General features: G+C 48.4%; 1 protein-coding gene across 3 annotated transcripts in view; it reads right to left on the reverse strand.

Annotated features, from left to right (window-relative positions):
• The window catches only part of Bckdha (branched chain keto acid dehydrogenase E1 subunit alpha), a 29016-nt gene extending 6041 nt beyond the window's left edge, over positions 1-22975 (reverse strand). For 2 of the 3 annotated variants that reach the window (XM_052714035.1, XM_052714034.1), the window contains exons 1-4: positions 22842-22975; positions 5505-5684; positions 5323-5409; positions 2578-2686 (exon numbers count right to left, since the gene is read on the reverse strand). In XM_052714035.1, the coding sequence (XP_052569995.1) occupies positions 2578-2686; positions 5323-5409; positions 5505-5684; positions 22842-22949 (484 nt within the window). In that variant the 5' untranslated portion in view covers positions 22950-22975. The remainder of the gene's footprint in view (positions 1-2577; positions 2687-5322; positions 5410-5504; positions 5685-22841) is intronic. The other variant, XM_052714036.1, reaches the window with a different exon arrangement.
• Between the last annotated feature and the right edge of the window lie 10 nt (positions 22976-22985).

The raw sequence follows: 22985 nt of genomic DNA on the forward strand, positions 1-22985 counted from the left end.
TAGTTCCAGACCAGCCATGGCTACATAGTGAGACTTTGTCTCAAAACAAAAGAAAGTTAGTGGGATCACATGACAAGCAGCTTGTTTTTCTTGAGACTGGTCATACTATGTAGCCCTAGCTGTTCTGGAACTCACTATGTAGATCAGGCTGGCTTCGCAGAGATCTGCCTGCCTCTACCTCCCAAGTGCTGTGATTAAAGAAAGGTGTGTGCCACCACACCCAGCTGATCTGAACTTTCTATGTAGGCCAGGCTGGCCTTGAATTTGTGGCAGTCCTCCAGCCTCTGCTTCCTTGTGGTGGAATTATAAGTGTGCACTACTCTGCCTGGCTTTTTTGAGAGTGGCTATGTAGCCCAGGTTAGCCTTGAAGTGGAGATCCTCTTGCTTCTGCTTCCTCGCGTGCCACCATGCCTGGTCTTTGAGGTCATCTGTCACATCTTTGAATGGGCACTATAAATCTGCAAAGGTCTGGCTACACTACATGGACAATTATGGAGGAGGAACTCTGGCAGAGGAGGAAGTGGGCCTTGAGACTAGCCCAGGAACCTACAAGACATAGGCGCTGGGCTTCTACATGACAATCACAGCAGGGGTGAGAAGAGGGTGTTCACACAGAGTCCCAGGCTTGGGTGGGGCTCAGTGGTAAAGTGCCTGCCTGGTGTGTGTGTGTGTGCGCGCGCGCGCGTGCCTGCGTGCGTGCGTGCGTGCGTGCGTGCGTGCGTGTGTGTGTGTGTGTGTGTGTGTGTGTGTGTGTGTGTGTGGAGGCCCTAGGCTCCATCTCCATCGCCACCAAACACAAACAAAACTTACAGTTTTGGCTGCACACAGCACCCAGGTGAATCTGACCTGCACCAGGGACTGCAGGTCCTATGGGACCTACTGCTTTGCCTCAGCACCTGCTGCTGCTTCCCAGTCCTGAACAACACCGCTCCCTGTCACCACCCCAGTTGAGAATGTCCCATAATGGGACGGCAGCCAGGGAGACAAACAGAGAAGGCTGTCACTGGGTCAGACTTCAGTGAAGAGGACTCACTAGGTCCTACCCCTTGGGAGGCAGATGGCCCGGGGCCCTGGGACCTCACTCAGTCCCTGCTGCTTGCTTGCCTGACTTTCATGATTAACAAGGACAGCTGCCTCATTGGCTGGGAAAGGGACCTCCACAAGTCACCCAATCCAGGCCAGTTCTGGCTCCAGAGTGCCCACGATCTGCTGCAAGGGGACAAGACAAAGCTCCAATGTGTTCTGGAACTTGGCCTCCCAGAAACCAGAGAGAGCCACTTGCTGCTCTGAGTCCTCTCTTCTCCCCATATCATAGTTGGTTATTATGGGGTCTGCTGTTTTTAAGGGTTCTTGCTATGTAGTTCAGATGGGCATCAAACTTGCAGTCTTCCTGCCTCAGCTTCCTGAGGACTGGGATTACAAGCACATGCTACCATGCCAGGCTTCTCCACCTCCCAGTGAAAAGCAGCTCAACACAACAGGTGTGCTGTGAAGCAGGAGATGGGTGGCCTCACTCCTCTTCCTGCACTGTTGCCTCCACATACACAAGAGCTTACAGGTCCCCAGTGCCTTGGAAACCTGGGTTTCCTTGCTCATGATGCCAAGCCTCAACCATCATAGGCTGTATATCCTAACCCAGTACAAGAGGGGCTGGTACTGTAGGGGCTGGTCCATCTACAGACTGAATGCCTGACTTATCAGAGGAGGCCTCTGGACAGTCATCCTAGCCTACCCCACTTCTGAAAAGCTGTCCCTGGGAATGGCTCTAATAACAAGGGCCTATAACTCCAAGTGCTCAGCCTATACCAGGCTCTTTTCAGCAGCCAGCTGGAGCTACCACCTCCTTATCAACAGGACAGCATGGCTAGGCAACTTGCCCAAGATGTGGCAGGCCTACCAAGCCTCTAGACTTGCCTGGATGATCCCACCAGAGGCAGCTTAGTTGCAGGACCCCAAGCAACCACATTTCTGGGCTCAGCAAGCCTCTCATTCAGCCCCTACTGGTGGAGTCTAGGTAGGCACTATACTGCCAGGAACATCCCCAGCTCCCAAAGAGGCTCTTGCCTTATTCTCTGTTCCTTCCTCTCACTCCGCATCCATCTCTCTTGCCAAAAATAAGATCCACACTGCACTCAGGACCTTCCCACTACCCCTGCTTCCTAGGGAACATAGCACCTCAGGAGAGTCCACAAGTGCCCTGCACTGGGTAGGCAGGTGTCCACAGAGTGTGCCATGCCCTCAGCTATGCCTGATCCCCAGCAACCTTCTAGCAACCATTCACTTCATGTACCTCCTCACTACCACTTTGGAGATGAGGACATGGTGATTCAGAGAAGACTAGTGAGTTACCCTTCTCTGCAAGAAATGCTCCTTACACTTCCTGGCTCCAGGGGAACACTGCCTCTCCAAAGTCACACCTCACCCACCCTGCTTGCAACGCTGCTGCTGCTGCTGCTGCTGCTGCTGCCTGGACTCCAGAGGCCTTCACAGCACCATGCTGCTCCTGTAAGAGCACTCAGGGAAACTGAACTGTGGGGCTCAATGAAGACCCCAGGAGTAAACTACCAGCAGACATACCTGCCTCCCGGTACTGGCCAAACACCAGGTCTGTACGGTCCAGGGCGGCGGCACTCCCCACATGTGTCCCTTCCTCACCATAGTTGGTCATGTAGAAGGAGATCCGGCCCTGGGGGTGAAGGGGCCAGAGGCCCAGGCTTGGTTAAAGCAGTCCTTGACAGAGAACCCTGCCTGACTTTTTTGTTTTGTTTTGTTTTTGAGACAGGGTCTCTCTGTAGCCCTGGCTATCCTGAACTCACAATGTAGAGCAAGGTGGTCTTAAACTCATAAAGATATGCTTACCTCTGCTTCCTGGGTGCTGGAATTAAAGGGGTGTTCCACCACACCCAGCCCCCCTGCCTAACTGGTAATGATCAGCCATCACTGAGGCCATCACTGTGCTGGGCTACAGGAGCTCCTGCCTCCAGAAGGAACTGAATGGACAGTGGGAACTGCGTGACAAGAGCCCAAAGGAGGGTACAGGCATAGGCAGGTGTGGAGAGAACCCGCTGCTCTGGGCAAAGGAGGCGAGTGGAAGACCCAGACAAAAGGGCAGAGAAAGATAGGAGGCCAAAGAGCCATGACATGAAGGTAAGAGGAGATGAGGTGCGGGGGCAGCTCCCGGATGATGGGGACAAATGCCTGGACTGTCCTCTAGGGCACTCTGCAGAAGTGCTACAGCCACACTTCAGTCACTTGGAATCTCTCAGGCAGCTCTACAGGGAAGGGATGGAGAACAGGAAAGAGAGCAGCAAGCTAGGAGAGGGGGACCGGTGGCCTGTCTGGGAGCTGAGGAGACAGCAGGAGATGGATGAGTCCTCAAAAGCCGAGTTAGTGGTGCTGAGAGTGACCCCCCAGGCCACCTACCTTGGCCTCTCTATCCTGGACCTGGAAAAGACATTGGGCTTCCCAGCCTCCCTTGCTAGCCAGAGATGGTTAGTCAGGGACAGTTTAAACGCGAAGCTTTAATGGAATCTGCTTTTCGGGATAAGGGAGACTACTGCTGGCACTACCCCTACCCTCACCATCTTCCTGCCTTGCTCAGAGCCATGATGTCTGGACCTGTGGCAGCCATCCTGTGAGCCCAAGACAACAGACACAGAACAAACAGAACAAACACCATTCTGTTAGAAAGGATGGAGCAGAGGGACAGGGGTGGGTTTCCAACAGTGCTGCGGAGCTGCTCTGAGACTCAGGGTGCTAGGGTAGATGAGAAGAGTGGCTGGCAGTGCCCAACACTGAGAAATGGGTTAGAGGAGGAAGGGACGCAGGTCAAGTTTGGTCAGGCTGTCGGCTGTGGGGTATAAGTAGAGATGATGCCAACTAGATCTAGGGTGCCAAGATGGAAGTCTGGCTGGAGAGCTGGGGAACCCCTGGTATATGATGAAATCCAGATCACCCAAGATCACATGGAAGAGCTCTTCCTGATTGCCCCTCAGGATTCTCCACCCCTGTGGAGCTCAGCATTGCTCCTGGAACCTGGCTTTCCAGCTGCCAGGGAAAGTGATGAAGAAGGGCTTCTCTAAGTGGGGAGCCAATTAAAAGTTAATTAACTTTCTGGTGCCAAGTGGGTGGGCGGGTGTGGGATATAGAGGGCCTGCAAGGCTGTCAAGTTCAGCCTGTGGAAGAGCCTGAGATGCACCCCCACCTTGGGCCAGTGGCAGAGCCTGTCTACCCAGAGTCCTCCCCGCCTCCATATTCCTCCCCACCTCCCATTCTACGATAGACAGGAGCTACCCAGATGAAAGGGCTATTGCCAGTCTCCCTGGCAACCAGGAAGGGCTGATGACTGTGTGCACATGTTATTCGGGGAGATGCCCGAGAAAGCTCTATGAAGACATAAGTGAGGAGAGAGATGGGATGTGCAGTGTTCGGCCTGCCCGCTTCCTTCTACTTGCTGCCTGGAATGAGACTCCAGCAGCCATCTGGATTGTGAGAAAGAGGCCAACGCTGCAGAGCAGAACAGAGCAGAGCAACAGGAGGAGAAAGGACAAGCAACTGACACTCAGCTGCCACTGGATGAGTTCCAGGCCCCATCCCTAGCTTCTTTTATCCAAGAGGACAAACCAGTCACCTGTTAAGTACTGCTTTTGATTTTGTTTCTTAAGCTTTCCTTTGGAGTGAGGAGTTCTGTCCCTTGTACCTAAGCACAATCCTCAAACGCAGACTGTACTATGTATGTTAGGTAAGCTCCTTCCATCCTAGATACCTAATTCCTTCCTATACCAACCCTACAAGTTAGAACACTGGCTCTCACTCACTGATTTATTGAGTGGGGATGGAGGGGCAGCTTTGAGACAGTGTCTCACTTTGCAGTTTAGGCTGGCCTGGAACTCACAGCTACCTACCACTTCAGCCTCCCACGTACTGGGATTACAAGCATGTATCACCATGCCTGGCTTTTTAAGTATATTTTTTATTTATTTGTAGAGCTAGTGATGGAACCCAGAGCAAGTCAAGAATTCTACCACTGAGCTCTGTACTCAGCTAACACACAGTGTGGAGACCAACATAAAAACAAGAAAAATGTCTTGCCTGAAGTCATGACTGTGACTAGGCACTTCTGCAACTTTTCTCTGCTGTGCACATGGCAACTATTTTTAGTGTCCCTTCCCACATTCTTCCAGTGCCCCAGGAGAACTCCACAGAACTCTCATGACACCACTGAAAGGATCCCCATACCACCCCCTCCTTGGTGCATTCTTGTATACAAGCACAGGTAGAGATTTGGGGTGACCCCACCCTGCTCCAGCCTGTCCCACATACCTGCCGTTGGGACTCATAGAGAATTCGGTCCATGGTGTTGAGCAGCGTCATGCTCCTGTATAACTTCAGTACCTCCTCCTGGGGCAGCTGCAGGCAGAGGCAGACAGATGGGGAAAGTTGGGACCAGAAGAGTCAGGCAAGGGACCTGAGCATGGGGGACCAGGACGGGGGAGCAGCCTCACATGGGGGTCTTCACTGGGGTTGATGATCTGGCCCTGGCGGTCCATGACACGGTAGATGGGGATACCAGAGATGACATTGGGTTGGATGAACTCAAGCTTGTCTACAAACTCTGCCGAGGCCCCTGGGAACTGGGGCTTGTCGTCCAGGGATGGGAACTGCTGCTGCTGCCTGCTGGGTTGCTGGGGAAGAGAAGCAAAGAAGTGCCTCCGTCAGGAGCAGCAGAAGCTTCAGCTGCCTCAACCCTCCCTGGTGGCTGACACTCTGGTGGGTAAGGAGCCAGGTTAGCTTCAAACTTGCTTCTTTCTGAGACTAGCTTTGAAGTCCTAATTCCCTCGCGTCCAGAGTGCTGATTACATATATGTGACTCCATACCCAGTTTTTGTTGTTATTTGTTTTGTTTTTCCAAGAGACAGGGTCTCTCTGTGTAACAGTCCTGACTGTCCTGGATCTCGCTCTGTAGACCAAACTGGCTTTGAACTCACAGAGATCCACCTGCCTCTGCCTCCTGAGTGCTGGGATTAAAGGCATATGCCACCTGAGTGCTGGGATTAAAGGCATACGCCACCACTGCCTGGCTGGGATTGCCTCTTTTAAAGACAGATTGTTGTTGTGTAGCCCAGGCCCAGTTTTGGTTTTTTGGTGTGTGTGTGTGTGTGTGTGTGTGTGTGTGTGTGTGCGCGCGCGCGCCCAGGCCAAGTGTTTTGGGTTTTTTTTGTTGTTGTTGTTGTTTTTTTGTGTGTGTGTGTGTGTGTGTGTGTGTGTGTGTGTGTGTGTGTGTGTGTGTGTTTGAGATAGGGTTTTCCTGTGTAACCCAAGCTAACCTTGAACTCATGGTCTTCCTGCCTCAGCCTCCCAAATACTGACATTATAGGTATGTTCCACAATGCTTGCTATTCTTTTTAACAATATAGTGCCTCAGCTGGGCAGTGGTGGTGCACACATTTGATCCCAGTACTTGGAGGCAGAAACTGGTGGATCTTAGGCCAGCCTGGTCTACAGAGTGAGTTCCAAGACAGCCAAGACTACAGAGAAACCCTGTCTTGAAAAAAAATCAAAATAAATAAAATAAAAAAGAAAGGAAGGTATGTTTATATAATGCCCCAGAGCGCATCTGGAAGTCTTTTTGAGACAAGTTCCTGCTACATAGCCCAGGCTGGCCACACTCTCATGATCCTCCTGCCTCAGCCTCTGGGGCTGGGATTATAGTTTATGGGTGTTACCTGTAATGAATTCTACCACACCTCTGACCTTCCCTTCTCTCATCTGGCAAAGTGCATCACATGCATCAGTACCCTTTCCCTGCCAGGGCAGCTCCTGTGCTAAAGCCAAACTGATCCAGTCAACAAATATTTGAGCACCTGCTTCGCTCCCAGCCCTGTGCAGGGCTCTAGGAACAGCAGATATCTGTCCTTGTAGCCTAGAAGGGGAAGGCATACCAAACAAGCAGGAAGGGGGGGTGATTCCTATTATCCCACAGCCAAGGGGACAAATGCAGAGCTTCTCTGAGGAGGTCACATAAAAACTGAGTTCTGAGGTAGTGGCACACGCTTTTAATCCCAGCATTCAGGGAGCAGAGGCAGGTGGATCTCTAGGTTTGAGACCAGCTTGGTCTACAGAGCGAGTTCCAGGACAGCCACACAAAGAAACCCTGTCTCAGAAAAACAAAACAAACAAACAAACAAAAAAAGCCTGAGTCCCACAGAGTAATGAGCAACCAGGGAAAGAGTGTTGCAGGCCAAGGGGAACATAATATGCACACCCCAGAAAGTGAGGGCTGGTACATGTTCTCTGTGGAAACCTACAGTGGGCTCAGAGTAGCCAGAAGTCCTGTGGGAACATTACACCTCTCAGATCATAAAACTGCATAAGCTCCCCTCCATGAAGATCTGGTTTCCACAAGTTTCTCTTTGCTCCTGCATGCTCTACCTTTTATACATAAACTGAACATGGAACCAGGCACAGCAGCACATGCCTGTAATCACAGCATGCAGGAAGCTGAGGCAGAAAGATGTTGAGTTCCAGGACAGCCGCGAGACACAGAAAACCCCACCACAGACACAAAGCAAAAAGCTAAGTAAGGCGGTGCACACTCATAATCCCTGTATTGGGGGGGGGGGGGCGGTGTTTGAGGGAATTAGATACCACAAGTTCAAGGCCAGCTTAAGCTACAGTTTTCTTTAAAAAAATAATCAGTTTTTTAAAAAAATAGTCAAGTTGTATTTGGTAGCTCAACTTCTAATCCCAGCACCTGGGAAGTGGAGACAGAAGTATCAAGAGTTCAAAACCACCTTTGGCTACATACATAAGCAAGTTCAAGACCAGCCTGGGCAACACAAGACTCTATCTCAAAAAATAAAAAATAAATAAGGCCAGAGATATGGCTTACTAGATAGAGTGTTTGTCTTGTGCGCATGAAGCCCTGGGTTTGATTTCGAGTGATGGTGCAAGCCTGGGAGGTAAGGGGTGGGATATCACCTGCCTGGGGCCAATCTGAGCTACAGAAGATTGTTTTGAAAACATTTTGTTTTTCAAAATGAAAAACAAAACACAAAAAATAAACCAAATAGTTGGACTGCACACTGACGTTATATAGAAAGGAACAAATCTTCCTGCCTTACCCAAGCCTACCCCAGTGCCAAGTTCCAGGGAAGGGCCACCTGCCAGAAAATGCTGACCACACAAAAACCAGGCTCGTATTTCTTTTGTTAACACAGAGGCTTTGGCCTTCTGTCTTCAGACTTTCTGGAGGGCCACTCTCCTCCACGTCCATGAAGGAGATTAGGTGTGAGCAACCCATTCCAGAAGAGGCTACCAGCTTGGGGGGAGGGGGGTACTCCAAGACATACTGGGTGACAGAGAGGCCCACCTGTCTGGGGCTCACATGTCTTCCCACATTGTCTTCCCTTACTGAAAACCCATAGAAACAACTCGACCTCCAGGCAGTGGGGAGGATGGCCGAAGGGAGAGATAGATTGCCATCTTCCAACAATGCTAGTTTGTTGCTAACTAAACCTTTCTGGATCATTCTGCCACAGCAGGTAACAGAACCTCAAGAGGCTACCATCGGAGAAAAGGATGGCTGGCAAAAACCATCCAGAAGCCAAAATGCTCAGGTGACTAATGAGCAGGGTGCCAGGCTGAGCTGAGCTTCCTTAGGGCATCAGTGAAGATTATATGCCACTGCCAGGAAAGAGGTGAGCTAACAGGCTTAGGGAGGTAAAGCAGCCTGTGCCACGCCACAAGTCTGAAAATATACATAACAAGTGGACTTCCAACCTGGCAGGGCTGTGTTTCCAATCTCAGGGCCCCGAGCCCCAACTGCCACAGCTTGTCCAGTTCCCACATATCTGCGTCTTTTCTCCCCACAGCAGCCAGGCTTCCCCTCAGGTCAGCAGTTTGTGGCTTCACATCTAGGGAAGCCACAGAAACAGTGGGTTCCCCACAAACTTGGTCTCATGTGTGTCCCCTCCCTTTTTGTAATTGGGGTGGCCAAGGCGCCGAGGCTCCAGCAGGCAGCAAGTTTCCTGTGCATGATTATCAACATTTGTGGCTGTGAGGAAATTATCACTCCCAACGGCAGGGCAGGTTCAGACTGGCACCACTCAGGCAGGCAGACTGTTCGTGCAGGGAGGAAGTGAGCAGCCTCTCCTCACCCTGAGGTCCAGGCACAGTGTGGGACCTTGATACCTACCTGGAAGGTTCCTTTGTTCTGTGTCTGTCTCCCACACACACCGCAAGGCAGGGGAGGTGTCCAAGTTGGCTTGCATAACAAGCACTCCATAGTAATTATCCAATACATGGGTGAATGAGCGGTTGGTTGAGTTCAGCGGCTCTTGAGTCAGACAGACCTGGGCTCCACTTTCTGAGCTCAAAGTGTGGCTCTCCACAAACACTCTGAATTTTCTCACATCTAAATAGCTGCAGAGGGCTATGTGCAAAGTTCCTAGGGTGATTTACAAAGGGATTCACGCAGGCCTGGGCATAACATGTGCCTGAAAAGTAGGAGGAAAGCAGCAAGCGCATGGTAATGCCACTAATGCCAGTGCTAGAGAGGTGGAGAGGAGATTGCAACTAGAAGACCAGACAGGCTTAGACAATGAGAGCTTGTCTCAAAAACAAAGAAAGGCATGACGGATAATGCCTAGAATCTGAGTATTCTCAAGGCTGAGGCACAAGGATCATGAGTTCAAAGCCAGCCTGGACCACATAACAAGACACTATCTCAAGAAAAATAAATGTTTTTAATTAAGAAAACAAAAGCAAGGCAAGGCAAAGCACATGGAGCACTTTAATCCCAGCACTCAGGAGGCAGAGGCAGGTGGATCTCTGTGAGTTGGAGGCCAGCCTGGTCTACAGAGTGAGTTTCAGGACAGCCAGAGCTACACAGAGAAACCCTGTCTTGAAAAAAAAAAAGAAAAAGAAAAGAAAAGCGGACTGGAGAGATGGCTCAGAGGTTAAGAGCACTGACTGCTCTTCCAGAGGTCCTGAGTTCAATTCCCAGCAACCACATGATGACTCACAACCATCTATAATGAGATCTGGTGCCCTCTTCTGGCCCGCAGGCAGAACACTGTATACATAATAAATAAATCTTTAAAAAAGAAAGAAAGAAAGAAAAAGAGAAAGAAAGAAAGAAAAGCAGGGATTGGGATGTAGTTCGTCTGGCTGAGTAGATACTTATTATGTACAAAGCCCTAGATTTGATCCCTAGCACCACAGCAAGCTATCATGATGACACATCATGTAATCTCAGATTGTAATCAGTCTAGAGGTAGAGGGGGTAGGGTCAGTTCAAGGTCACTCTCCCCTACATAGTTAATTTCAAGCTATCCTGGGATATATGAGACTATCAAAACAAATAAACAAGTTAGATGACACATGCCAAGAACTCCACTGTGGTGGTTTGAATGAGAATGGCCCACACAGACTCATACTTGAATGCTTGGGAAGTAGCATTAGGAGGTGTGGCCTTGTTGGAGGAAGGGTGTCACTGGGGGTGGGCCTTGAGGTTTCCGATGCTCAAGCCAGGCCCAGGATCTCTCTCTTCCTGCTGCCTGTAGATCCAGGTGTAGAACTTTCAGCCCCTTGTGCAGCACCATGTCTGCCTGTGCACAGCCATGCTGCCCACTACGATGACAACAGACTAATCTCTAAAACTGTAAGCCAATCCCAATTAAATGTTTCCTAAGAGTTGCCATGGTCATAGTGTCTCTTCACAGCAATAGAAACCCTACCTAAGACACCCACTCAGGAGGCTGAAGCAAGAGAATAATGAGTTCAAGGCCAGCATGACCCACATAATGACCCACATACTGAAACCTTGTCTCAAAACCAAATCAACCCTACCAAAAGACACAAAGGCTGCAAAGGTAAGAAAATGGGAAAATCAGAGGTGACAGGTACCTTGGGAAGATAGGGAGAGTGGGAAGAACCTTTGGTTGGAATTTAGTACCAGACTTTGGCCCTAGCAAACTTCAAAGAGCAAGAAAGGGAGGCCAAGTGGTTCTATAAAAGGTCTAGAAGCTGAAGTCAGAGGAGGAGAGCTAAAGGAGTAGTCTAGCAGTGGTGAGGGTCAGCAGGCAGAGCTTGCAGGCTGAGAATGAGCTAGGGTATCCAAGAAGGACACACTGTCAGAGGATCCAACGCAGCCATCCAGACATCCAGGTGTGCTTCACATACTGGAGTGGGCCCAGATCATGCTCTCCAACCCCCTCTTTCCAAACCTGTAGATAGGAGGGCTGTCCTCGCCCCCATGGAGTCACTGTGCTAATTCAGTGAGTTCCAAAAATGGCCAATAAGCTGGGCAGCGGTGGCGCACTCCTTTAATCCCAGCACTTGGAGGCAGAGCCAGGCAGATTTCTGTGAGTTCGAGGCTAGCCTGGTCTACAGAGTGAGGTCTAGGACAGGCACCAAAACTACACAGAGTAACCCTGTCTCGAAAACAAACAATCCAATAATGAAGATGCTGGATTATGGGATGGGTGGTAAGATGCCTACAGAGAAGGGATATGACCACATCCAATTTTTCCTTAGCCTGATCTTGGGAGGGGCTGGGAGAGGTGGCCTGGTGGCCAGTGACATAGAATAGCAAAGCTGCTCAGACTGGAACCAGCCCTGAAGCCACGGAAGACCAAGAAGAAGCTGGGTAGCCTGGTCCACCTGCAGAAGTATCCTCATGGCCATTCCCTAAGGCACCTTGGGAACAGCACAGGCACAAGCAAAGCACTGCATGACGAAAACCCCCTGAAACTTAGTGTCTTCTCGCAGTGTACATTCTCGTGAGCTATCATGAGGGTGGCATGAGCTGACCTGTACATGTGATTCAGCCCAGTGCCTAACACATAAGGAATGCATGGCAAACATGGACCACTAATAGGTATGTTTGATAACTGTTCCCGTCAAACAGGTAGACATAAAGTGTTTGCTCTAAGTGAGGCCTGGGTGAGAGCTCACACAGGGAGCATGGGCAACAGATGCTGAGGGAAGCAGAGTGTCATCACAGCTCCAACTAACCTGCCTGGCTGGAATCCCAGTTCTGTCCCTGTCCAACCATATGATAGGGGACAGGAACCCATACCCCATAAAGAGAAGAGACCTGCCTTAGGGCTGCAGGGAATAATACACCAATGAAGCCCATGAAGGAAGTGTCACCAGCCACTCCATGTGGAGTGACAAGAAAGTTCTCTGAAAGAGGGGAGTTAAGCAAGGCTGCTGCACAGGCAGAGAGAGGCAAGGGTGAGGAAATGCTTTGGGCCCAGGGAACAAAGACTGCAAAGCCCAGTGTGGTTGCACAGGCATGTCAGGTCAAGCATCAGAAGGGTGAGGCAGGAGGATCTCAAGTGCAAGGCCAGCCTCTCAAAACAAAAACCAAAACAAAACAAAACCAACAAAAAGGCTCCTGGCAGTCTGGGATACTGGAGACCAAGACGACTAAAGCAGGTCAGTTAAGAGGCAACTATGGGGCTGGAGAGATGGCTCAGCTGGTAAGAGCACTGGCTGCTCTTCCAGAGGACAAGATTTGATTCCTGGTACCCACATCAGTTGACTCACACCGCCTGTAACTCCAGCTTCAGAGGATCCTATACTGTCTTCTAGTCTTCACAGACACCCACACAAATGTACACACACACACACACACACACAAATAAAATAAATCTTAAAAGACAAAAAAAAAAAAAAAAAAAAAAAAAAAAAAAAAAAAAAAAAAAAAGCCAGGCAGTGGTGGTGCACATCCCTAGCACTTGGGAAGCAGAGACAAGTGGATCTCCGAGTTCAAGGCCAGTCTAGAGTGAGTTCCAGGATAGCCAGGGCTACCCAGTGAAACCCTATCTGAGAAAACCAAAACCAAACAAACAACAAAAAAAGAGCCAACTATGAACCCAGGTGCCATATGAAGCGCTTTCCTCTGCATTCACTGAACCCCACAGCCTCCTGGTGAAGCACCTCCATCAACAAGGTGGTATTTGAGGCTCACAGGGCTAAGCAACTTGTCCAAAGCCACACAGTTCACAAATGGTACAGCTGGCATGTGCAGGGCTGCATGACCAAGGAAGGCAGAGTTTAGAACATGTGTATCATTTGGGGTGGGCCTGCTAACTTTAAAGTCTGTCTGTGGAAGAAAGCCAAAAACATCCACACCCACTGATCCTTGAGCCCTGAGGTTAACACAGCAGAGAGCTACATCTGCCTCTACAGTAGCCACTCAGGTTGGAAAGCAATCACGCTCTCTCAGCTTCAGGGAAGCAGCAGCTTTAAACTCTGGCCGCCACACCCCCCACACCCACCCCCGGTGCTGCAGGTGTAAAGCCAGAGGGCATTTCACTCTCTCTGAATCGGTCAACATCAAACCTGTTACTGTCTGACTTACTCAGTGCTCGGAATACAAAGTGCCCCTAGTGGCTCAGAGCTTAAGAGCCCTGACTGCTCTTCCAGAGGTCCTGAGTTCAATTCCCAGCACCCACATGGTGGCTCACAACCATCTGTAATAAGATCTGGCGACTTCTTCTCTATACCTAATAAATAAATAAATCTTAAAAAAAAAAAAAAAAAGAATCTCCCTTGGCGCACGCCTTTAATTCCAGCACTAGGTAGGCAGAGCCAGGCAGATCTCTGTGAGTTTGAGGCCAGCCTGGGCTACAAAGGGAGATCCAGGACAGGCACCAAAACTACACAAAGAAACCCTGTCTCAAAAAACAAAAACAAAACAAAACAAAAAAAAATCCTTGGAGCTGGACAGATAGCCCAGATTAGAGCTGGAGAGATAGCCCAGAAGTTAAAAGCTCTTGCTGCTCTTCCTGAGGACCTAAATTCAGCTTCCAGCACCCACATGCAGCATGCAAATCAAATCACCTGTAACTCTAGCTCCAGGGGAATCTGACACCTCTGGCCTCAGCAGGCACACACCAGCACACCAACACACACACACACACACACACACACACACACACACACACACACACACACACACACTCTAAATCTCTAAATTGTTAAAAAGGAAAAAAGAGCCAGGTATGTATGCTGCACACCTTTAATCCTCATACTCAGGAAGCAGAGGCAGGAGGACTGCATAACAAGACCCCAGGGAAAACAACAAAACCCACACTCTTTAGCTAGATAAGACAGCCCACACTTGTAATCCCAGCACTTGGAGGTGATGGTAGGAGGACCATGAGTTCACAGGGACTCTCAGCTACGTGAGATCCATCTCAAACCCAAAGAAAACATCCCTCTTTAGACCTAGCCAGCATGCTCTAAGAGAAGTATTACTCTGGTTTTACCAATGGAAACCTAAAGTGTATAGTCCTAACTGCTTTGAGGAACTAGCAGGTCAGCCAGCCAAAACAAGCTGAAGGACCCTGATGGTGACCACCAGTTGATTAGTCCTCCACTGTTACCGTTCCTCTGTCCCTACAAGAAGAGCTACCGTGAACGCATCACTTTACCCTTTGTTCCTTACACTTTCTTCAGCCTTGCATTGTCTATCAAACAAAGCTGCTGGGTGACTGGAACACTTCCGTTCCATGGGACAACGTCTTCTCTATCCTGAGGTGGAGCTCAGCAGTAGCATACATGCCCAGCACCTTCTAGCTCATGGTTCGATCCCCAGTACTGAAAACAGAGCAAAACAAAAGCCAAGCACACTGGTGCACACCAGTGACCCAGTACTCAGGCATGAAGGTGAGAAGTAATAAGTTCAAGGTCAACCAGGCTACAAAAGACTGTACCTAAAAAAAAGAGAGAGAGAGATGTTTCATCTGGTAAAGGTACTTGCCACCAAGCCTGATGGACTCAAGTTTGGTATCTGGGACCCCAAAGTTGTCTTCTGACCTCCACAGTGGCATGCACATGCCATCTCCCCCTCAAAAAATAAGTTACTTGTTAGGTTAACAATATTGTACTAAAGATATTTCAAAACAAAATACTTGAGTGTAGTGGTGCACACCTTTAATATCAGCTCACAGGAGGCAGAGGCAGAGATAGGAGATAGGCAGGTCTCTGTGAGTTTCAGGCCAGCCTGGTGATCTACATAGCAAGTTCCAGGCCAGTGAAGGACTACAGAGTGGGCTGAAGTCTCAAAAATAAACAAACAAAAAGTGACCAATGTGGATGAGAAGTGGAGAGAGGGGCATGTTGGGGCCTAAGCCCAGCTTTTCTGATACTAACCCAGCCCAAGAGAAGCAAGTGTCCTGACAGGCTGGTGGGAGCAGACGGACGGGGCTGAGTGTCCAAGTGCTGTGAGACTGGGACATGACTAAGCTTCCTCCCCTTCCTGGAGCTGAAAGAGAGTTAGGTTTTGGGATCCAGGGCTCCATGCTCAGACTTTTTATTGCTGAACCTCAGTTTCCTCATTTTTAATAGCAGGGTACTAGCACTTTGTGACTGAAATTGTCAGTCTCAAAGTGTTTCGTGATGTGAAAAATCCAACCAGGTTTCTTAAGACATCAGCCACCCTCAGGGGTGTTCAACCATTTAACATTGCAACACAGTGCTATTGTCTACAAAGTTCACACTTAGAACGTCACCACAGTTAGCAACACACACACACACACACACACACACACACACACACACACACACACAGACACCTCCTTCCCTCTAAATCTCATCATGTTTTAGCTAAGTTTATAATTTCATGTCTGGTAATATTCACATCTGTCCTTGGCTACATTTGGCCTCCAGGCCAAAGTTTAAACATAATAAGAGAGAAATCAGTAAGAACCATCCCCTCTCGACCCACAATACCCACTGAACATGTTCACATCACTTGGAGAGCCAGGACCAGCTGCCTGAAGCAGAACCATTAACGATGTCACGTGACCAGAGACCTGGCTCTACCCATCCCCTTACTCCAGGGGCCCTGCCCACCCCACAAATAAGGGTCGGAAGAGAGTGGATTTATTTTTTTAAGTTTTTAATTTTTTTTAAATAATTTATTTTTATTGTATTGGTGTTTCACCTACATGTATGTCTGTGTGAGGGTGTCGAATGCCCTGGAACAGGAGCCACAGACAGCTGTGAGCAGCCATGTAGGTGCTGGGAACTGAAACTGGGTCCTCTGGAAGAGCAGCCAGTGTTCTCAACCACTGAGGCATCCCTCCAGGCCCAAGTTTTTAATTTTTTAAATTACATTTTTATGTATTGTGTGTGCAGGTGCATGGAAGTGTGAGATGACTTCTAGGAGTTGAGTCTCTCTTCACCATGTGGGGTCCTGGAGATAACTCCAGTCACCAGGCTTGATGGTAGCTAGCTGCCTTTACTCTCTGAACCATTTCAATGGTCTTAAGGGCAAATCTTTTTTTTTTTTTTAACTTTCAGGGTCTTACTATGTAGCCTGGCTGGCCTGGAGCTTGATGCAATCCTCCTGCCTCTGCTTCCTGAGTGGTGGAATTATAGGTATGCACTATCATACCCAGTTGGCACAGGACTAGCAACCGAATGCACAGCTTTGTGCCTGCTGGGCACCATGGCATTCTACCAACTGAGCCCAAGAGAGTAGTTAGGTTTTTAATCTTTTGATTGTGTGTGTGTGTGTGTGTGTGTGTGTGTGTGTGTGTGTGTGTGTGTGTGTGTGAGAGAGAGAGAGAGAGAGAGAGAGAGAGAGAGAGAGAGAGAGAGAGGGAGAGGGAGTTTTACAGTTGCCACCCCAGGCCTGGCTCTTACAGTGAGAGTTTCTTTGCTCTTTTCCCTGAGCTGTGGAGACATCTGCTATAGCAGCAGAGGGACAAAGAGAAATGAAAATCCAGCACACCCCCAGGGCAACCGTATTGAGTGAAGGGTGATGAAAGGAGGGGTTACTGGGTCCTTCTTCCTGATCCATCTGCCCCAGTAATCCCCTCTAACCAATCCACAGCAGACAACCTCCCCACCCTCCTCCCAAAACCTCTGCTCCCATCTCCATCTGGATACAACTGCACCTTCCAGTCATGGATGGTGGCTCATGCCTGAAATCCCACCACTTGGGAAGTATTTTGGTGGAAGGTCCACCTCATCTCCCGCCCCCATCTCTTTCCCCAAACCTGGCCCCTCAAAGCCCGTCAAACTCCTCCCCTAGAGATGCTCAAGACCACTCCCATAGGATATTTAAACTGCATCCCAGCAAACAGACATGTGGTTTTTCGGTCTCTCGTCCGTCCCCGTCTGATTTGGTCTGATTTGGATAGCTGCGTGGGCAGAAAGGCCTATCAGGGTGCAAACACCTTTCAGGAAGCTAAGGCAGGAGGAATGCCACCAGTCTGAAGCCATAACTGGCTACACAGTGAATGAGTTCCAGACCATCCTGCACTGGGGTGAGATTATGTCTCAAAAAATAAAGATTTTCTGTGTTCCCAAACCGAGTGTGTGGTCCCTTCAGCAACAGGGTCTAACCATCTAGTCACAAGCAACTAAGAGCAGCAAGAGTCTGACCAATAGCAACCATGCCTAACACTGAGGTTTTCATTCAATGACCTCGTACTTCTGGGAGCAACAGTGTTTACTAATGTCAAGTACTTCTGTTTAAATATTTTTTTTAGGAAAAAAAATTTTGCCAGGTGGTAGTGCACATGCCTTTAATCAAAGCACTCGGGAGGCACAGATAGGTGATCTCTGTGAGTTTGAGGCCAGCCTGGTCTACAGAGTGAATTCCAGGGCAGCCAGCGCTGTTACACAGAGAAACCCAGTCTTGAAAAAAAAAAAAGAAAAGAAAGAAAGAAAAAAATTTTTTTAATTAGCTTGCAAACTAATGGGGCTTCTTCATATGGCTTCTTCACATAGTCTTCGTTTTGGCTAACCCACCCCTACCTCTCCTCTCCTTCACCTCCCTGTCCCCATCTGAACTTAAATCTTCCCCATTCTTTCACAGTATGTCAATTCTGCCCTACTCACTGTGTTTTTTCACTTGGATTGCCAAGATCACACATTCTAAAGTGTTTCTTCACGCACACTTCATTCTGTTCCCTTTCCCTGGCCTCTCCCTTCTCCATCTCCGGCACAGCACTATCTGTTTGAGCTCTTGCCCCACTTCCAGTGTTCCCCATCTCTATTTTCATGTCGCCTGTATCCTACTGTCCCCTTCCTTAAATGCATCCTCTTCTCACTCCCTTTTTACTTCCCTAGCTTCCATATGCACTTCAGGTTAAAAACGTAAGATTTTAAGCAAGAACCTTCATGTGAGAATGTGCAACGCCTTTTGTGGCGTTACACAGTATAATTTATTTCCAGCTCCATCCATTTACCTACAGATTTCATGGTCTCAGTTTTCTTTACACTTGAGTAATATGCTACCGTGTGTGTGTGTGTGTGTGTGTGTGTGTGTGTGTGTGTGTGTGTGTGTGTGTCAGCTAATGATCATCTAAGTTGAGCCCATATCCTAACTAGTGTGAATAGAGTACCTGCACCAGTTTACACCCCCACCAAAAGAGGAGAAAAGTTCTTTCATAACGCTAGAAAGTGCTGTGCAAGAAGCCTGGGGAGAAAAAAAACATCAATTTATCCAGTCTTGAACCCTGTGTGCTACAATACCAACCCGCCAGGTAAGATGTGCCCATCGGTGCACATCTGTGGCAAGATTACTCTCTTGATTGAATGAAAGGCCTGTTCCACAGGAGGGAGTTCATACCTGGTACTGTAACCATGGCCAAAACACACAGCTAGGAAAGCCATAGAAACTAAAGGAGAAGAGAGGAAAGAGATGGCTCAGTGGTTAAGAGGACTGAGCAACGTTCCAAAGGACCTGGGTTCAATTCCCAGGCCGTCCAGTGTCCAATCGTGCCAGGGTTTAAAAAAAAAAGGAGAAGAAGAAGAGAAACTAAAGGAAAACCTATTGATGTTGTTTTCCTAAATGGTCATGTTGTCAAAATGTCTTCTACATATTAATGTTTATATCCATGGATCTGTGCTATTCCCAACCTTGGCCAGAGAAGCTTTGTACTGCAGTGGGGAGTGGTTAAAGCAGAGACACACTATTTGTCCAGAATGCTGAGGACAAGTGGCTGTGGGTGCTCAGCTGTAAACGAGACATTCTATCAACTCCCCCTCCAAAGCTCAGGGACATTGTGAAAGAGGGGAGAGAAACAATGTAAGAACTAGAGGGTGGGAGGGGGTGCCCTCGTGACACAGCTATTGCACACATAGTTCACAACAGCTGTGGTTACTTACAAAACATTTGAAAAGATCCAGGCAGTTAAAAGTTCCAGCAAGGTTTGTGGAGACCCCATCCCCAAATGAAGAGCTATTAGCAGTTTCTAGCTTCAGGGGAAGGAAGACTCATTTTTCTTTAGGTCACTGGTAGGTTCCCCATGCCCCAGTGGATGAGTCTACACCCATTTATGTATGGCAACATTAACTGGACTCAGTGGATTAAAAAATAAATAGAGCCAGGTGGTGGTGGCGGCGGCGGCGCAGGCCTTTGATCCCAGCACTTGGGAGGCAGAGCCAGGCAGATCTCTCTAAATTCGAGGCCAGCCTGGTCTACATACTGAGTTCCAGGACAGCCACGGTTTTGTAGCTAGACCCTGTCTCAGAAGAAGAAAAAAAGACAAATAAATAAACAAACAAGTGTAAAAGGACATGAAGTTGGAAGGGATATGAGAATCTTAAGGGGAACTGGAAGTGTTGGGGAGAGGGTATAAGCAAAGTATACTGTATATATGTATGAAATTTTCAAAAAATAAATAAATAAATTTTTAAAAAGAACAATAAACCTTTGAGCTGAGCACACACCTATAATTCTAGGATTTAAGAGCTGAGCCATGAGGACCACCCTTCCCAGGCCAGCCCGGAGTATATTACAGAGAGGATGACCCTATCTCAAAAAGAACAAAATCCACTGTTCTCAAGTCGCACTAGCCACAATCAAAGTGCTGGGTAGCCACATATGTCTGGTGGCTACTGTAGTGGACGGCACAAATATAAGACATCTATACTGTCTGGGAAAGCTCTATGGGATAATCCTGGTCTAAAATCTTCTTTGGCTACTACCCAAGCCCGTTGTTACCACTCAAAAATGTAAAGGGGTGGGCATGGCAACACATGTCTGCAATCTGAGCACTCTGAAGGCTGAGGCAGGAGGGGCTAAAGCCGGAGGCTCAGGAGTATGAGCCTGGGATAGAAAACTCTAGGTGAGCCAGGATATACAGCAAGACTTGGTCTTTTAAAAAAAAAAAAAAAGCAGGAGGTTTTAAAATCATAGAACCAGTGAAAGAAAAACAGGTAGAGGTAGCACTGTGAAATATCATGAGAAATATGTACGAAAAGAAATTTAATAAAAAAAATCTTTTTAAAAGCCAGACCTGGGTGTGGTGGCACACACCCTTAGTTCCAGCCTTGGGAGACAGAAGCAGGCAGATCTCTGTGAGTCTGAGGCTAGCCTGATCTACAAAGCAAGTTCAAGAACAGGACAGCCAGGGTTACATAGAGAAACCTGTCTCAAAAAGACAAAAGAAAAAAAATTGGAAGAGAATATAAAGCCAGGCATGATGGCAAATGCCTGAAATTCCAGCATTTGAGAAGTAGAAGCAGGAGGATCAGGATCCTCCCCACTCCACCATCGCCCCCACACAAAAAAAGGAAGGAAGGAAATGAGGGGAAAAGATGAAAGAAGGAGGGAGAGAAGAGGGAAGGGACTAGGGATGTAGCTCAGTAGGTAGAGCACTTGACTAGCATGTATAAGTCCTGGGTTCGATCCCCAGCACCAAATAAAACCAGGCATGGTGATGAACATTTCTAATCCGAACACTGAGATGGAGGCAGGAAGAGTCAAAGTTCAAGGTCATCCTCAGCTATATACTGAGCTGGGAGGCCAGCCTGGGATACGTAAGACACTATCAAAAAGGAAAAAAAGGGGGGGAAAGAGAGAAAAATTTAAATACACAAAGATTGCTCCCTCCTGCCATTCTTCCAACTTCCTCTCAGATAAGTAAAGAAATAAAAGAGACAACAACAGAAGACTGAGCCAGCAGGAAAAGGAATGTAATCAGCCACAGTGACCTTTCCCTAGGATACCTCACTTTTGTTCACAGTTCAGCCTACCTGCCCAGCCAATGAGTTCAGGGGCTGAAATTAGCTGTGAAGGATTTGATTGCAAAAAAAAAAAAAAAAAAAAAAAAAAAATAGCCAAAGAGAACAGCAGACAACACACTGCCCTACCACCACCCTGCTCCTGCAACCTTTCTCTATTTGCTTGTTTCCACTGACAACCTTCCTATGTACCCACACCTCACTCCTAGCTCACCCTGGTCATCTCTGCTTACCCCCTTCTCTTCCAACCCAGAGCTTCTGCCTACAGATTCCACCCTCTCTGCCCTAAGAACTAGATGGAGATCAGACACAACCTCATAAAATACTGAGATTCGCTGGGCAGTGGTGGCGCACACCTTTAATCCCAGCACTCGAGAGGCAGAGGCAGGCAGATCTCTGTGAGTTTAAGGCCAGCCTAGTCTACTGAGTAAGATCCAGGACAGGCACCAAAGCTACACAAAGAAACCCTGTCTCAAAAAAACAAAAAATAAAAAAATATTGAGATTCTTCATCAGGGCATCGCTGATCCAGTTACCACCCCAAAGGTCACCCTTTCCTCTCTCCCAATCTCTAAGGTCTCTGTCCTCACCACTAATGTAAGGCTGACATTCCCACTGCCCTTTTATGCTGGGTCCAATTTGTAATGCTTCCACAAGCAGGTATTTCCACAACAACCTTATGAAGTGGCCACTATCAACACTGTACAGAGAGGTGAAAGTAGTTCCTTGCCCAAGGCTGCACAACCAGAAAGAGGCAGAGCAGAAAAGTGAAATCATATGGTCCAGCTCCAGAACCCAACCACTTAACCAGACCTGTTTTCACTGGCATTTTACTTCAAAACCCTCTAACCAGGCATTACCAACGAGATCTTTCTTTTTTTAAGAGATGGTCTCACTATGTAGCTCTGGCTAACCTGGAACTCTACATAGACTGGGCTGGCCTTGAACTCACAGAGATCCACCTGCCTCCTAAATACTGGGATCATAAGTATGCATCACCACACCAGGCCCTCACTTGCTTTTTTCAATCTTTTTGGTTTTTTAACAGGGTCTCATGTAGCTCAGGCTGACCTCAAATTCCTGACCCTCCTGCCTCTACCTCCCAAGTGCTGGAATTAGTCATGTGTCACTATATCCACAGCACACAGGGATAGTAGCCCAATTCTGGATATAGCACATGCTAAGCAAGCACTCTGTCACGAAGCTACATAGCCAGACCTCAACATCAGTTTTGAAAGTGTTATCCTGCACCCAGCAACAAAAGATCGAAAGGGACTCTTGAGTTTTCTCAAGTGTTTTCAAGAAAAGTGGGCAGCCAGGTGCGGTGGCTCACAACTGTGATCCCAGTACTTGAGAGACTGAGACAGGACTGTCTCCAGTTCGATGCCAGTCTGGGCATCTGAGTTACAGGCCATCTTGGACTACTCAATGAGATCTTGTCTCAAAAAACAGCGTGGATAAAGGTTCCTGTCTGGATTTCTCGCTCTCTTTGTATCCCTTCATGAAGTCAACAAACACATACTGATCGCCTGTAAACAATAGTCATGGCAAAGTCCCCTACCTTGACTTTTGATCAGGGGACATAGGAATCAAACCAGTTTCTTGCTCAACTCGCTTTAGAATTGAAATTTAAGTAAAGGAATAAAGACATGTAGACCTCTATGAAAATCTGATCTTTCAAACTCCTATCTCATCCCCTGACTTGTCTCCCTCCATCGAGGCCCACAAGAAGTCTCCCGGTCCTTCCTTGACAGCTCGCGGTGACCCACACACACACTCTAAGAATAACCTTTACGTCTTTATTTCTTCTCAGGAAAGACCTCGTGGGGCCCAGGTACTCACGGATCTAGCCAAGCCCCGAACCCCAGGCCGCCGCAGCAGCAGGAGAGCAGCCTGGCCCAGGACACGGCTCGGCCTCCAGATCTTGGCCACAGACATCGCTACCGCCATCTTGACTAATAACCACGCCTCCTTTCTCACAGGATC

Source organism: Peromyscus californicus, unplaced genomic scaffold (genome assembly GCF_007827085.1).
Source record: "Peromyscus californicus insignis strain IS unplaced genomic scaffold, ASM782708v3 Scaffold_4__1_contigs__length_199733344, whole genome shotgun sequence".
NCBI lineage: Eukaryota > Metazoa > Chordata > Mammalia > Rodentia > Cricetidae > Peromyscus > Peromyscus californicus.